A 15,735-nucleotide genomic window follows, 5' to 3' on the forward strand; every position below is an offset into this window, starting at 1 on the left:
GACATATGAGTATTTTTGTGTTCAGTTGCGTAACAAAAGTACTAAGCCATACACATTTACGTAAAGTAAGGTAACGATAATTGTCATACATAACGAACATGATCATTTAATATTTCGTAATAGCACGGACAATAATACCCTACTAGTTATTTTTTTTCCGAGGAACTGCGTAAAGCTTCATATCATAAATGTGAAGAAGAAATTTGCTGAATAATGCTTAGAATTAACAAAAAATATAACCCGAAGTATTTTTTTTTCTACGAGTTTATCTGGAATCAAACTGGCTCGCTGTCTTGCGTAAGGCGTCTGGCCATCTCGCTCCTCCAGAAGATAAAACACTGTCAACGAAATCTCACTCAGGTACGACATTTAGCAATTTTTTTTCTCGGCCACCATCGCTATTATGATAATTACCACTACTACTAGCAACTACTGGTTGGTAATGTTACTCGTTAACTATTCTTCGCGTCCTTTTCTTTCTATCTAAATCCGATATTATGAGAACAGCACCATGTCACTTTCATAGCCTTAATGAGGCGGTGAGGACCTGTCATGCCATGTCGATTAATTGATCATTCAATTTTCGTGTGTATTTCAGTCGTAGAAAAATAATCTAAATTTCCACTACTTTTTTTTTTTATCTTAATTTTGGAATATATCTTTCATCATTCTATACCGCAAATGTTTAGAAATTGTATCCTCCTTTCGGCTTTCCCCAAAATGTCTCCTGCACTAATACTTCTTTAGCCTCAGTGGACCAAAATAACCAACAGATAAAGCATCTTGGTAAACACTGATACTTCAAGATAAGACGCTATCACCAGTCACTATCAAGGAACTGTTGCGTGTATACTTACTTGTAATCTCAAGGCTACATTATCTTCTCACATTGTCATCTTACTAGGACTCCTTTCCTCAATAAACCAAAGCACTTTGTATTAACTTTCGTTAGGCTACATAATCTCCACACCCAAATCATCTCACCAAATCTACTTTCCTCAGTCAACTAAGGCGCTATATGACCGCGAAGTTGCGACACGTTCCTTTTTTCAATCAATCAATCAATCAATCAGTCAGTCAACTAAGGCTCTGTGATGGTATAAACTTTAATTTCTTGTAGCTGTAATCTGCAATACTCCTACCAATTCGTAGGCTTGGACAGAATAGCAATGAGTAATTTTATGATGTTTTGTTGTAATATTTGCAATACAACAATGCAACAATTGTTTAATGATGCAACTGGTGCCATGATATGCGTGTTACATTTCGCTACGAATGACGTCAAATAATATTCCATTTCACATCAAAGATAAGCATATGATAATTACATCTATTATCTTGGTTTATATATTTTCATTAATTATTTTTTTCTGAGAGAGAGAGAGAGAGAGAGAGAGAGAGAGAGAGAGAGAGAGAGAGAGAGAGAGAGAGAGAGAGAGAGAGAGAGAGAGAGAGAGAAAATCACCTTGGTAGGAAAGGTTATTAAAAAAAAAAAGAATAAATAAATAAAATTAATCAAAAGATCACTGAAAAATGGACCAGGCTCACTGTCCCTCAAGCTTCATGTCTCTAGGATTTGTTCATGTTCTTTCAGTGCACTAATCTTGTGACTTTCAGGTCAAATGGAGTCCAATGTCTGAATCACCCACTTCTCAGCATATCACTACTATCAGTCTATCTACTCTCCACCCTCTTTGATATACATTTTTCTTTAACATGGTTTATCACTTCTTGGGATCTGCTTAGTGTTCTAGGCCTCTTTTCTTCACTAATGTCTTTTTATATCAATTACATCCTGTAGGATAATATGTGTAAAACTCAATTATAAGCTATTAGAAATCTAGCTAGGTTTAATTCAAGCACCAAATTTGAACTATCCCTGATGGCACTAACATATACATCACCATACTCATCCCATCTTTCCTCTATCTAAGAACATGCCTGAAAGTCTAATCACTTGTCCTATCTCTACAGAACATGTTTGAAGCTCCAATCACATTGTCAAACATACTGTGAACACAACACTCTACAAGTAATGATAAGCTTATCCTTCCATTTTATCTATCTAGTACAGTAATTGTCAACCTGGGTGCATGGATTTTTTTCCAATGGGTACTTGGGAATATTGTGGTACATGGAAGTGTACATGACATGACCAGTGTGTACAAATGCACAGAAGGAAAAGAATTAATAAGAAAAGTAAGTGTCAAGTAAGAAATTTTTAGCCTTTAAATTAGAGAAGTGTGAAATATTCATGCATTTTTTTTGTAATTAATCTTCCTAGACAGAAGGGTACATGAATTTCTCAAGAGCTCCTTAATGGATGCATGAACTTAGAAAATGTTAAAGAACCAGTTGACAACATACCAATACACTACTGACATTTACAAAACCTGCATGAGGGTAATACAAATTATATGATTTAAGGGCAGACTTCATGGAATCAAAATGTTTATTAGTGTCAAATGTTACATTAAGACCATGAATTGGTTACAGGATAATTACTGAACAATTTCAGTAAAATACTGCACATCTTACAATAGCAGTCCAGGCTTAAGCTATCCGTCAAACACCATCACCTTCACTCACTAATAATTGTAATGGAAAGTTTGAAAACCATAACAAGTAATTACTTGGTCATCATATTTTAATGCAGAAATTAATGTAATAATGGAAACAATTCTACATTTCAATACCCAGTGAGAAATTCAAGCAAAGTTCCCAATCCCCTCTTATCACTTGTAAACACTCCCCTTATAACTTTAGTGGTTAAGTAAAATATTTCCTTAAGTTTCAACTCCACATGCGTATTGAATCGGCAGTACATGTTATACGCATGGTGAGACGAAAGCAAAATATCACTGAGATTGTGCAGTTCATACTTGTAATATATGGATAATAACAATTCATGCTATTTGTTGGAGAAATCTAACAGAATTCTTGGCATGAAAATTTTTTTCCAAAATAGTATTACCTGCTCAAGGTCATAGTAGTCTCAGTGATTCAGTTGTCAGCAACCTTGAATTATGGAATGGAATACTTATAATCACACTATACTGGGCAGGGTTATTTTCAGTAACCCCTTTGAAGCATATGAGAAATCTTGGCCCCCTTAAAAAAAATAATGCCTGTAAGTACTTTTCATAACACAATAATGTATAAAAAAGATTAATTATAGAAACAGAAAAAAATATAGAGCAAAAACTGAATTAGAAAAAAATCAGAACCATCAAATCACAACATTAAACAATTAAGATCATTGAACTTCTAGTATACACACAGAACAGTGACTATACGCTGTTTGGCCATCTAATGCACTTTATATTTCAGTCATTAATAAAAAAAACTAGTAAAAATGATAAAGCAGTATCAAATCTTAACAAAAGCAAACCCTGAATGTCATGTACATAATTCATATGCATGTAAACAGGATTTGAGGACACTGACAGCACCTCAGAAAAGTAGATAGTGCTAAATGAAGTGAGGGCTTGAGGGCAGTAGTAGCACCTTAGGAGGAGGACATGAGGACAAAGCCAGCACCTCAGAAAAAGTGAGATAAATCTGGAGAGAACAACGATGGCATAACAGAGAGGCCTTCAAGGCAAGGACAGAACAACAGAAAGATAGACCCTGAGTACACCAGTAACAGGAAAGAAACAGACCTTTAAGTATACCATCAGCACAGTGAAGAGACTCAAGAACAAAATAATGAGAGCAGTGACTCCACAACGAGAGGATTCAAGAGCAGTAACAGCACTCCAGAATAAGAACAAAGTGTGTAGATAGTTAGATAGCCAATGTGTGAAATTTAGTATTTACTTGCTCAGCTGGTCCAAATGCATCAAAGAGATAGCTATATGTTGTTGCAGTTACATTAGGAACATCGGCATTATAATCAGAGAATTATCGTATTCATACATGCAGCTTATGAAAACATCTAATCATTCCTATGCAATCATCCACTTCATGTATTCTTGAGCTTGGTCATCCTATGCCTGAAACAATGCATTAGCTGTAAAAAACTGTTAATTGGTTTCAACAAGTAAGAAATATGCAGAGGATGCAGACAAAAGGGAGTGTTCTGTTACAGCTTGTCATTCCTATCAATAGTCTTACATATTACTTCTACATTAATGCTCCCATAACTTTGTACATTTTATAATGTACATTTTATAAAGCCCGAGTTCATCATTTTAAAACCATTACAACATTTCAGCTGATACTCTTTCACTTCCTGGCAAACCCTGACTTATGAATGCTTCAATTACAAATGTTGACAAAACTTTGATTATTCTCACAAACAGAACATTTTTCCAGAATTCTTCTTTGAGTACCACTGCAAATCAGACCAAAGTGTAGAACTATCTGAAAACTGAAGATAATGTTTGTAGTCTTGCACTTCAAAATCAAGATCTCTATTACAACATTTTCTTGATCTATTTATTGCCCATGTAGTGACAACTAAAGGCCCAGTCAAATATGTTAGAAAATTTTTGTCAGTTCAGCAATACCTTTGGCAATCTTCATCTAAATGCCTTACTATCAACATCATTTACAATGCATCTGCATGTTTGTTATATAAAGTGTTACCAGTGTATCATGTGCTGCTTCTTTCTTGCTTTGCTATGTTTATTATAAATATTGTTTTCTTGTTTTGCTGTATATATATATATATATATATATATATATATATATATATATATATATATATATATATATATATATATATATATATATATATTGTTTATGTTCATGAGAATAAATTTTGGAAAGTAGTTTATGGATTAGAACACCATGATTTAATAATTTCCAACTTATAAAATGCTTTTAAAAGAATAACTTATCTCCAGACTGAGGGATGCCTGTACGAACACTTGCATGCACACATCTGAAGGATATGTGAAACAGCGGCAAGCTTCCCTTTCCTTTAAGCATTGACACATATACAAAAAATTTAAAAAATGCAGGAATGACTTTACCATTCCTTTCTGAAAATCTTGGTACCATTCATCATTTTCTTGCTGAGAAGTGCAGCAATTACACAACACACCTGGAAATCAAGAATACATTTATGTACCATAGACTACATCTGGTAAAGTACATTTTTTTTTTTTAATGTAAGAGACCCCCTTAGCCAGTATTAATCTTGCAAATTTTCTGTATACATCTATATCTGTTATATATCTCAATAACTGTTTTAATGTTTCTATTGCTTTTTGTCTGTATTTAATAGCCATGAAGAATTGGACCATCTGGAGTAAAGGTGCTGATGATTTCACTGATTGTTATACTCTTAATATTATATATATTTCTGGGCATACTCGTGGCAAAAATATCCTTATGAAGAAAAATCTGAGTAAACTGAGTGACAATTGACAAGGCTGCTGCCAAAACAATCATGAAGGCTACAGGGAAGACTATTGGCCAACTCGTAGACAAGCGTTGGCCAGCTGGTCAGCCAACCAGTTAAAAGACAGCCTCGATGAGCTGAGTGAAAGATGAACTCAGACTCAGTGATATGTGCCAGTCCTACAACATCTTCTATCATCCCAGCTGAGTCTATATACCTTTAATGTATCACATTAAAGGCTTTCACTGGGAATGCTCATGAATGTAATTTCAAATAAGAATGTATGTATGTAAGCACCTCGTCTTGGCTACCCTCCTTTACAGGTAAGTCACATAGGTATATTGTAAAATAAAATTCTAATGCTAGGCACTCACCTCTACTGATTGGCTTTCTTAAAATATTTAAGTTTTTCCTGTGGATTTGGGATGATCTGGGGAAAAATAAATTACGTATATGTAAAAAATATTCAACACAAATTAAATCAGTCATAAGAAAATAACATAAGATCACAAAACACCAGGTGACCTACACAAGGCAGTTCCTGGACACTTAATCTTAACTTTTGTCATCTTTCTGAAATTTATCCAACATCCTCTTAAAACTAGTAAGCAGCATCTTGCTAGATAGTTTATTCCACTAAAATGAAGTTATTTAACTAATTTACAACTCTATTTGTGAACTGTTTCAACTTATCCTCTTCTTAAACCTCATTTTAGAAAGTTAGTAATCTGTTGTTAAAAATACTTATATATTTTGATAATGATTTTGTGAAAGTAAAGAAACCAATGAAAAAATTTAATCTCAGCAAATTGGATGCAAGTAACAGCAAGAATCTTACAGTGTCATCGCCAGGCTTCCACCCGGCAGGGCAGACTTCTCCATGTTCATCAGTAAATTGGAAGGCCTGGACCAGTCGGAGAGTCTCATCAACAGATCTCCCCACTGGCAGATCGTTCATAGTTATCTGGCGCAGGACTCCCTTGTTGTCAATGATGAACAAACCCCTGCATTGGGAATAAAAAAATGGTTTCCTTAACTGCAACTTTAATCAATAGTAAGCAAGTATATATTTTCACTTGCACCATGATGTATCAGATGGGACTTTGGAGAGTTTTTCCCTTTCAATTAATATCTATTTCATCTGTATGTTAATGACAGACTATCCAAGGAAGATTCAATCATTCTGGAAAGATTACATGAAACAGTTTATGATCACAAGCTCTCTGAGAAATGATGGATCTGATCAACTACAGACAATCATTCAGAACACCACAATTTATACATTTAAAAATCATGATTGTGTCCATTGCCAAAAATCTGTTAAACTGACTATTGATCTTGTGTTTTCTCATCTTAAATATTAAATTAAACCTGTAGATTACCAAGACCTCAAGGAATTCTTCTGACTTTTTACAATAGCATTAACTGTTTTTTAAGTAGATACCAGCAAACTTAACTTACCTAAGAGCAATACCTTGATCTTCTAGGTAAACTCCATAGTCTTTGGAAATCTTGTGAGTGATGTCTGACAAGAGAGGAATCTTCAGCTTACCCAGCCCACCATCCTAAAACATGAGAATCCTTATTATTCTTTTTTTTTTTTTTTATATAATCTTAACATTAACAGTACCATCAGATAAGTATTAGAAAAGCCCTTGGTATTGAACCCATTATAACCACCATAGAGAAGAATCATTTGTGGTGGTTGGGTCATGTAAAAAATAATGTTTGACAGTAGAGTAATAAAACATAATTGAATGAACACCAAGGAGAAACATCCAAAGTGGAACACCACAAAAAAGGTGGACATTTGGAATAGAAGAAACTAAAACAACAACAGGATTAACATATTAAGAATCCAAGAATTTGTGTCAGAATCCTGTGCAAGAGTCCTGATTTGAACACTGCCCCAAACTGTCTGACACCCAACGCTCAGCATTATCCTGTGCTTTCCTCAGTCATAGTCGAGTTTTGAATGGCCTCTGATCCAGACTCAGCGGGTTGCAGTTCACTGTATTACCCAATATTTTCTTAATATACAGCAGCTTTGCATCACTGTATTAACCTGGCACTCTCAGCAGCACCCTGAACACACCATGGGCAACTCTATAACCACTAAAAACAACAAAATTTGAAGTAAAATCTTAGTACAGTCAAACTGCCTGGAAGTCATATGTTAGGAGGTTCCCAACTGACAGATTATGAGAGGTCTAATGGGCATCTGGCTAAGAAGGTGAGCAACATTATCAGGAAGCTGTTTGAGCACCTATATTGTTTCTTTATCCACTGCCTCACCTTTCGTGGAGTGCTGGTCCATGCAAGGTGAGTGAAGTGAGAGTCAATGGAGCAAGCCACCACCTCTGCATTCAATGCTCGGAACTCTTCCACTCGGTCATTGAATGCCAAGATTTCTGTTGGACACACGAACGTACTGCAATAAAAGGGCACATCAACATTCCCTTGCAGAAGCATAAGAATAAGTACCAAGATAAATATATGGATCATGCAGTTTCCTAAAAATTGTTCCTATCTAGGAAGGAGATGGAAAGAAAATAAATTAAAAATGAGTATGGACAATGAAGCAGTAAATGAGTAATCTTAAAAGTTATTAAGTAAAAGATTGATATGATTACTGCAGGATAAACAGGTAAAACAACTTACATTATGCCAAGGATTATCATGTAACATCAGATAATTACCGGGATGGTTTTCAAAAGTAAGATAACCTGTATTTATTTGGACATAGATACAAGATTCTGATGCAGTGGGAATCAGAGTGATGGAAAATTAACACATTTACAGGGTATGCACAAAAAGTCATGAATCATCATAATCTTGAGTTGGATCAACTTGCAGAATTATAAAATTCTAACAAATTATAACAAATACAAAACATATTTCAAAATTACACAACTACTATACAAAATAAACTGGACAGAGTGAACATGTGAATACTAATGACAGAAAAGAGAAATGCAACACCTAAAAAGTCACTTACAAATCCAGAGGGTAGAAAAAGAAGACCAGGTATTTCCCACGATAGTCTGTCAGCTTTAACTCTTGAAACTGTCCATCAACAACAGCAGTTCCTTCCCAAGTTGGTGCAGGTTTACTTACTGCAAGAAAAGAGGACAAATGTATGCAACTGAAGACATTACAAACAATCAATAATGTATATAATTTTATGTTACGAAGCACAGGGAATTTTATTTAATTTTGTTAGCCAGGTATGTGTCTGCCTTGCTTGGAGAGTGTGCCACCTGTCTATCCATCATAAAGTACATAAAGTATTTTGTGGCTTTGGGTCTGAGAAGAATGAACATCATGGAGCAAATCATCTACATCCACAAAGATCCATCCAACTTGGTATGGGAAAATAAGGGTGTTTAACAATAAAAAAAAAAATAATTTAAGTCTAAAACTATCTAAAGAAAGAGCCTGTTCATGTACCAATCCTAATCTGCCCAGCCATGGGGGGTGGATGTGGAGCTGGCGGCCCTGTTCTATCACTGTACAGCTCGTTTTTATTTCTACAGTGCCTTCTGCTGCTTTTTGGGCCTTGGGTTGGTTTTTTTTCCTGCTGGCCTGCCCTTATCAGCCTGTGTTGTTCTGCCTTTGCCAGTGCTGTTTATCATTGCCATTACTCTGGGCATGTGCTACTGGTGCTGTGGATTCTGGTCAGGCTTCCCTTCCTGCCTGCATGACTGTTCCTATCAGCTCATTCTACTGCTCAGCACTTGCCTGTTTCTGTTGGCTTCTGTGTATCTTGCTAGCTTATATTGCTGTCATCTTCCCTGCTGCCTATGGCTTTGTGCTATGATTTGGTATATTAGTGTTTTGCCAGTGCAGTGTAATTTTTCCAATCTTCAAGGCAAAATATCTCATTTCTCTTTGTTTGAGGCCTTCTAGTTATTTCATAGTGTTTTCCTGGCATGTGATTCACTGCTCTAATATCATGGCCATGTAAGCCTTATGATTGGCCAGTGTGTGCTTGCTGTTTTGTCATCACAGCTGTGATGTATGCTAGTGCATACACAATTGTGTTTTTCTACTTCAGTTACTGGTTGTGGCAAGAAATCAAGCCTCATGGTGTGGCCAAGTGTTGTACTGTCTTGGATGCCACCCTGTACAGTGTTCCATCCCCCACATGCACTGGTCTGTGATCTGACCCAGCCAGGCGAGCAGGGAGTTCATTCCTAACCTGCCCAGCCTTGGGAGCGGATGTGCTGCTGGCGGCTATGCTTTAACGCTGTACACCCTGTTTTACTTTTATTTCCAGTATAGAACTAGAACTCTTCAGGAGAGAGAGAGAGAGAGAGAAAAAAAAGCTGTAACAAATTAATAATATACATAGGTAATGAGTAAATAAATATATACTAGAGAGGAAAAATCAAGTTCTAACAGCTTTGTCTACACTGACAACTAGCAAGCTTCCTGTCAAACACAACACAATAATATTATCAATCAATAACATTATTTTTCTCATAACTAATTTGATAACTGTTATGATATGAGCATGACTAATAATTACTCTCAACTAATAAAGGTGGACCTAACTTAATCTCATTTACTCTTACGAACAAGGGTGACCCTACTAACCATTATTAGCAGCAAGTTACAGATGACTTGTAGGGAGATATGGGGTCCCATAATGTTTACCTTAAAACTTAACATACCAAAATTCTTACCCCACACCAGAGGAACTTAAGCTCAATAATTTTTATGTTATCCTTGCCCACTTACTCACTAGGGGCAAGATACAAGTAACCTACTCATAGCAGATGTCCACTGTAGCGTATGCCCCGACGCCCGGCCCTCGGTGTTGGGGTACACAGCGCCGCCTGCAAAGGTGTGGCACTGCTCCTCTGCCAGGCTGCCATGCACACTTAGGCCCACCAGGCACGCCAAGAGGACCAAATTCAGACGCGACATGGTATATTTGCAGCGCAGGGACAAGGAGATTCTGTTCAGGCTTGTGTGGGTGTGTGGCAGGCTGGCAGCTGCCTGTGAAGCCAACACGGAGCACCGGGATTGGCTGGCGTTTACACACTGCTGGCGGGAAAGCCTTTACTACGGCGCCTCCTTTGGGATTATATTATTATAACAAGATACCTATATTACTCTCCCCTGTTCTTCCCTGGGATAGAGTAGAACATAGAAACACGATAAAATAGTTATAGAGCTTCAGAATAAAAGAGGAAAGGCAATAACCGGTGAGAAAACGACCGAATGTGAAATTCTAATACTGGGCTCTCGTCACAACTGGTTTCCAAAGGAAATGTTGATTAATCGGGTTCTAATGTTGTTTTTCATTAATGGGGCAGGATCTCCATTAAACTGTCGGGACCGTGAAAATCCTAATAATAACTTCTACCAAACCATGTCGAGATTTTAGAAATAGCCGAGATGTGTATCAACAATGACCGAATCTATTTACTTTTGACGGGAGAAACGGAAAGATTGTGTCTTGTTATCCCTGCATCCTGGAACTCTTTGCCCTTGTATGTTGTTGATGCACCTTCAATCAACATATTGAAGAGTAGCTTTGGCAGTATAAGAGTTCATGGGCAATATACTATTAGAGCACTAGTCCTACACAATCCTTGCCTACTATAGCTACTGCATACTTCTACTCTTGACACTCATTACCAACCTCCAGTGCATGTCTTGCATAACATTAATAAGTTTTCTTGGCTGGCGTGCCTCTGACACCAAGTTGTCCTACAAGAGCCATGTGCTATTGACTAGTGGCTTCACCAGGCGAGTTAACCGTGTGAGTCTATAAATTAGTTAGTCTACTTATCTGATTCACTCACATGTTTAAGGTACCCACCAGAAATAAATGTCAGGGCCAAGCAATAGTAGGAACGGAAATATGAATACTGAGTATGGATGTGATTACAAAATTTATAAATTCTGAGCTGTAAAAAGGAAAAGTGCAACATAAATTAATAGTGTATTGGTTATTTGTGTATAATCGAGGAATTTAAAGATATTGCATAGGGCAACTCGAAACTATAGACTCACCAATTTGTAGGAATATCGTATAAAATACAAATTAAGAGAAATAAAGTCTGAAGACAGCTATTGTCTTATACTGAGATGCTGCAACAATACAGCACTCTAGTAACCTGACCATAAACTACCAATGTAAGACTGATATCATGCAGTTGCTATTGTGAAATCCTATATCTATATATATAAAAAAAAAAAAAACTACCTAGCATGAACTTACTGAAAGCGGGAAGTTGAATCTCTCTCTCTCTCTCTCTCTCTCTCTCTCTCTCTCTCTCTCTCTCTCTCTACAGGTGGAAATAAGTAGAAATTAAAAGATAACACATACAATTAAAATCTACTATTTCTCTTTTTTTTTTTTTTTTAATCATGAGCCTTAATCAACCGGACATAAATACTTTGAATCAGACACAGGATATTGGCAAATCTTACACGAATGGGTTTTCAAGGCTTGTCTAGGAGCTTATAGTAAGACCTGAATACAGAAAGATGGGCTGGCCGTGTGTTATCAGTGGGGCCGCTGCTTCGTTCACATTAGGCTGGCATTGGGGGTGGAAAGAACGACAGGTGTTATTCTGTTATCGAAAACACACTGATTACAATCTTTATATAGTTTATATAGTAGCGAATGACGTCTTAGCAGCCTTAAGAGAAAAGAAATGGATAAAAGATGCCTTATATATTTTCTAAGAACTCTTTTGCGTTTTATTTTTTACTGACTGTCCTTTTCTTTAATTCTTCATAGTAAGATATACACCTTTTTAAGTCTTTTGCAGTAAGTACCTGAACAGCACACACACACACACACACACACACACACACACACACACACACACACACACACACACACACACACACACACATACAAAGGAAGAACTAACAACCACATCTCTGTTAGTCATTGCCCTGCAAGACTTTTTTTTGGATAAACTGTAATTATAAGTAAGAGGAACCAAACCTTCATATACGAGTACTCTTGTTCCACTTCTTTCATCTTTTAGCATGCTCTTCGTTGTCTTGTGGAAATCCCCCTGTATATGTCACTTATTCTTTTGTCCCTTCACATCCTTCGCAATTATGTGATTCTTCTTAGCCAGTGTCTTTTGTTCATCCATCTGTTCCTTCTCATTGGTGTCATCTACCTTATGCCTGTCCCACGCCTTCTGCGGTTCATCTTTTATCCTTCTTGCCTCTCGTCTCCCTTCCCCATTATTACCAATCACGTTCTTCTTCAGTGATTACTTTATTTCCATGTCCTTCTCTCTAATTTCTTTCCCCTAAAACTATTGCATTATTAGTATAAAGTATGCTCATTTAGGGAGCTAGTTATTTGGTACATGCACCCACTCACTCCTCGTTCGTTTCTTAATTCACTCATTCACACACACACACACACACACATACATCGCCAGCCTGGTCGTTTAGCCTTAATGCAACGCAAAGGGAGAGTGCAGAAGCGCGAGGCCAGCAGGATAGTGCCTGGCCCTCCATACACCGGCTACGCGGACGCCCTCACCTCCCTGGCAGCTGTCTGTGTGTGTGTGTGTGTGTGTGTGTATGTGGCGCCGATCAAAGACGAGTTATAAAGGTGTAAAGTTGGTATTAAAAGCAGTAGTTATGTTGGCCAGAATATCATGAAGTACACCTCTTCCTCTTCTTCCTACTACTACTTCTACTACCACTCTACCATCCTCCTCCCCCTCCAGTTCTCTTTCCTTCCTCCTCCTCCATTCCTCATTTTCCCCTCCTCCTACTGCTACAACTACTACTACTATCTCTCTTCACCCCTTCTCCCCTTTCATTCTTTCGTTCATTCCTACCCCTCCTCCATTCCACATTTCTTAGTTTTCTTACAACTACAATCTACGCATTTAATCTGAAAGTACGTGGAAATACCCGGAAAATCCTGGAAATTGAGGGAAATATTGACGAAGAGACACTGGGAGGGAGGAGGGAAGGACTCGGTCTCGGTCTTAGTCGCGTTTTCATAGTGGGCGCTCTGAACAAGGCTCTGCAACCTTCGATTTATTTAAGCCCTATTTGAGACATTTTGGGGCTTATTTTTCTATTCTCGTGGTTTATTCTGGCTTTCCTTCACATCTGAATCTGTAAACATCTGGAAGTTTAGCTAAATATTGATGTACAGACAGGAAAGGAAGCAGGGAAAATCTCAATCTCGGTCCTTATATATACGTAGCTAATTTGATTTTGAAAATGGCGGAAGGAAAGAAGACGCCTAGACTGGAATGCACTACATAGTCTGATTTACCATATATTTTAACAAATATCGTGAATATCAAAATATTTCAAGCCTCAGTAATATTAAATAAAAATCGAAAAAAAAATATCTAACTTTCATGAATGGCACCACAAAAAAAAAAAAAAATAATAATAATAATGTAGAGAAAGATAACACAGCCAGACTAGATTCTATTACATTTTCTGAATACAAAAAAAATTTAGTTTCCAGATAAATAAAGAAAACACAAATTCCTCATCGTATAAAGAAAATAATTTTTCAAATCTAGCAGCAGACTTATTTTAAATTTGAGAATATGAATTGTTAGAGTACATTTTATTGGATATTATTACTTGGTGTATGTTTTTTTTTAGTATTTTTTAAAGTTTTTAAATAAATATCAAAACAATCCTAGGTGTGCTAATAAGAAAATAAGTAAAATGACGAATTTTTTATTTTTTCAAGAAACAAGAAACCGAGCTAGACTAGATTTCATTATAGATTATAACTTATTATAGTTTTCTCATTATAAATAAATGTCAAAACAATGACAACTTCATTAATAGAAAAGAAAGAAAATATGATATAGAACCGAAATGTTTCTTCCTACTCTCCTCCGTACCTCCTTCTTCTCTTCCCTACCCCTCATACTCCTCCTCTTCCCTCCATCTCCTCTTCCTACACTACTGTCTAGAAAAGAAAAGAAAAAAAAAATGCTGGAAATTACGGTAAATATTGATGGGGAGAGACAGGAAACTGTTACCTTAGCAGCGGCATGGTGTTGCAGGGCTTGGCGGGGCTCGACGGGGTGGGACGGTGGTGATGTGGTGGTGATAACAATGCACTCCTACCCGGTTCACTGTCCTGTGTGTGTGTGTGTGTGTGTGCCGCCGATCAGAGACGAGTCACAAAGCTGTACAATTGGTGTTTAACCATTTACCTGACACTTGGTACACCTTTCCCTAATTACCAATCACTCTGATACATTTTTATTTGTTCTACAGCCACATCCAATCTTTCAACTGGGTAGAAATTGTAAAAATGTATTCTTTTCACCCATAACTTTCTTGCGGATGCTTATAGAGATGGATGGCCGGATGGGTAGGCAAATGGAGGTGGGTAGGGGAGTGAGTGTGAGTTGGTGAATAGATGGATGGAGGTGGTAGGTGGGTAGGTGTCGGTAGGTGTATGTGAGTGGGTGGATATGGTTGAATGGTTGAGTGGATGGGTGAATGTGGTTCAGTAAGTAGTGGATGGGTTGGCAAACGTTATATTGATGTGTGGGGATCCACATGCTGCTCTCACGAAGCATGTAGTTCGGATGTCTGACTCTAGAGACATTTTGAGGACCAATTGGTTTGTGTACCAAGTGTCTCGAGGACCAAACGTCCTGAGGCCTATTTGCACTCAGGCTGATCTGTCTTGAGGATCATCTGACCTGAGGCTTATATGAACTGAGTACCATCCGCCCCATTACCAAGTGACTGTAAACCGCATATCTCCGGTGTCTGGTGCTTGGTGACTTACATAAATATTTTAAGACCGGGTAAGAGACTGAATGCTTTTGAATACCGTCAATTTACTTCATTTCACATCCTTGCGTTGTTATAGTCATGACTACCAAAGACACTAAGCGTAAACATGTAAGGTGATCTCTCTCTCTCTCTCTCTCTCTCTCTCGACCGAGCTAGCTACTCAAGTCGCAGTCATGGCATTTATCATCGTGCTCTGGCAACCGATCCTTCAACTCTGCTTCTGAAGCCGTGTATGCGGTACGCTTTATGAATACTTATCACTACTAATAATATAATAGCGTTGATGATTTTACTTGAAACTCAAAATTGACAAAATTTAGCGGCATTCGTCATTGCTATATTTTCTCAAGACAGCGCTGACATGTTTTGGTTTGCTAGAGAACTAAGATGTGATCTTTCGTCTCCTGATCACGTATAACATTGCAGTCAAGGTGTCTATAGACGATAGACTTCATAAACATTCACTGAAGCAATAACCTTATTTGTCTCATTTGTAGAACTACGTAAGGCCACTAGTTAAGAGGTACACGTATGATGTACGAGTAATTCTTTCATATTTCCAGATAACGTGAGATGCAGGAGATAGGGTGAGAAAA

General features: G+C 37.3%; 1 protein-coding gene across 3 annotated transcripts; it reads right to left on the reverse strand.

Moving 5' to 3' along the window:
• Positions 1–2,434: 2,434 nt before the first annotated feature.
• Positions 2,435–14,490, reverse strand: LOC135106857 (peroxiredoxin-2-like). 3 transcript variants are annotated; one of them, XR_010271484.1, is made up of 9 exons: positions 14,368–14,490; positions 10,123–10,399; positions 8,349–8,466; positions 7,646–7,781; positions 6,812–6,915; positions 6,189–6,354; positions 5,725–5,780; positions 4,980–5,050; positions 2,435–4,372 (listed from the first exon to the last, which is right to left on the reverse strand). XR_010271484.1 is itself a non-coding variant. In XM_064016224.1 (8 exons), the coding sequence occupies exons 2-7, from the start codon at positions 10,280–10,282 to the stop codon at positions 5,727–5,729; spliced, it is 738 nt and encodes a 245-aa protein (XP_063872294.1). In that variant the 5' UTR covers positions 10,283–10,399; positions 14,368–14,489; the 3' UTR covers positions 2,435–5,050; positions 5,725–5,726. The 3 variants fall into 3 exon arrangements, 2 of the variants coding, with proteins under 2 accessions (XP_063872294.1, XP_063872295.1); XM_064016224.1 differs by having other exon boundaries at positions 2,435–5,050; positions 14,368–14,489; XM_064016225.1 differs by lacking the exon at positions 14,368–14,490 and adding an exon at positions 11,378–11,394 and having other exon boundaries at positions 2,435–5,050.
• Between the last annotated feature and the right edge of the window lie 1,245 nt (positions 14,491–15,735).

Source organism: Scylla paramamosain, chromosome 14, assembly GCF_035594125.1.
Source record: "Scylla paramamosain isolate STU-SP2022 chromosome 14, ASM3559412v1, whole genome shotgun sequence".
Taxonomy (NCBI): Eukaryota; Metazoa; Arthropoda; class Malacostraca; order Decapoda; family Portunidae; genus Scylla; species Scylla paramamosain.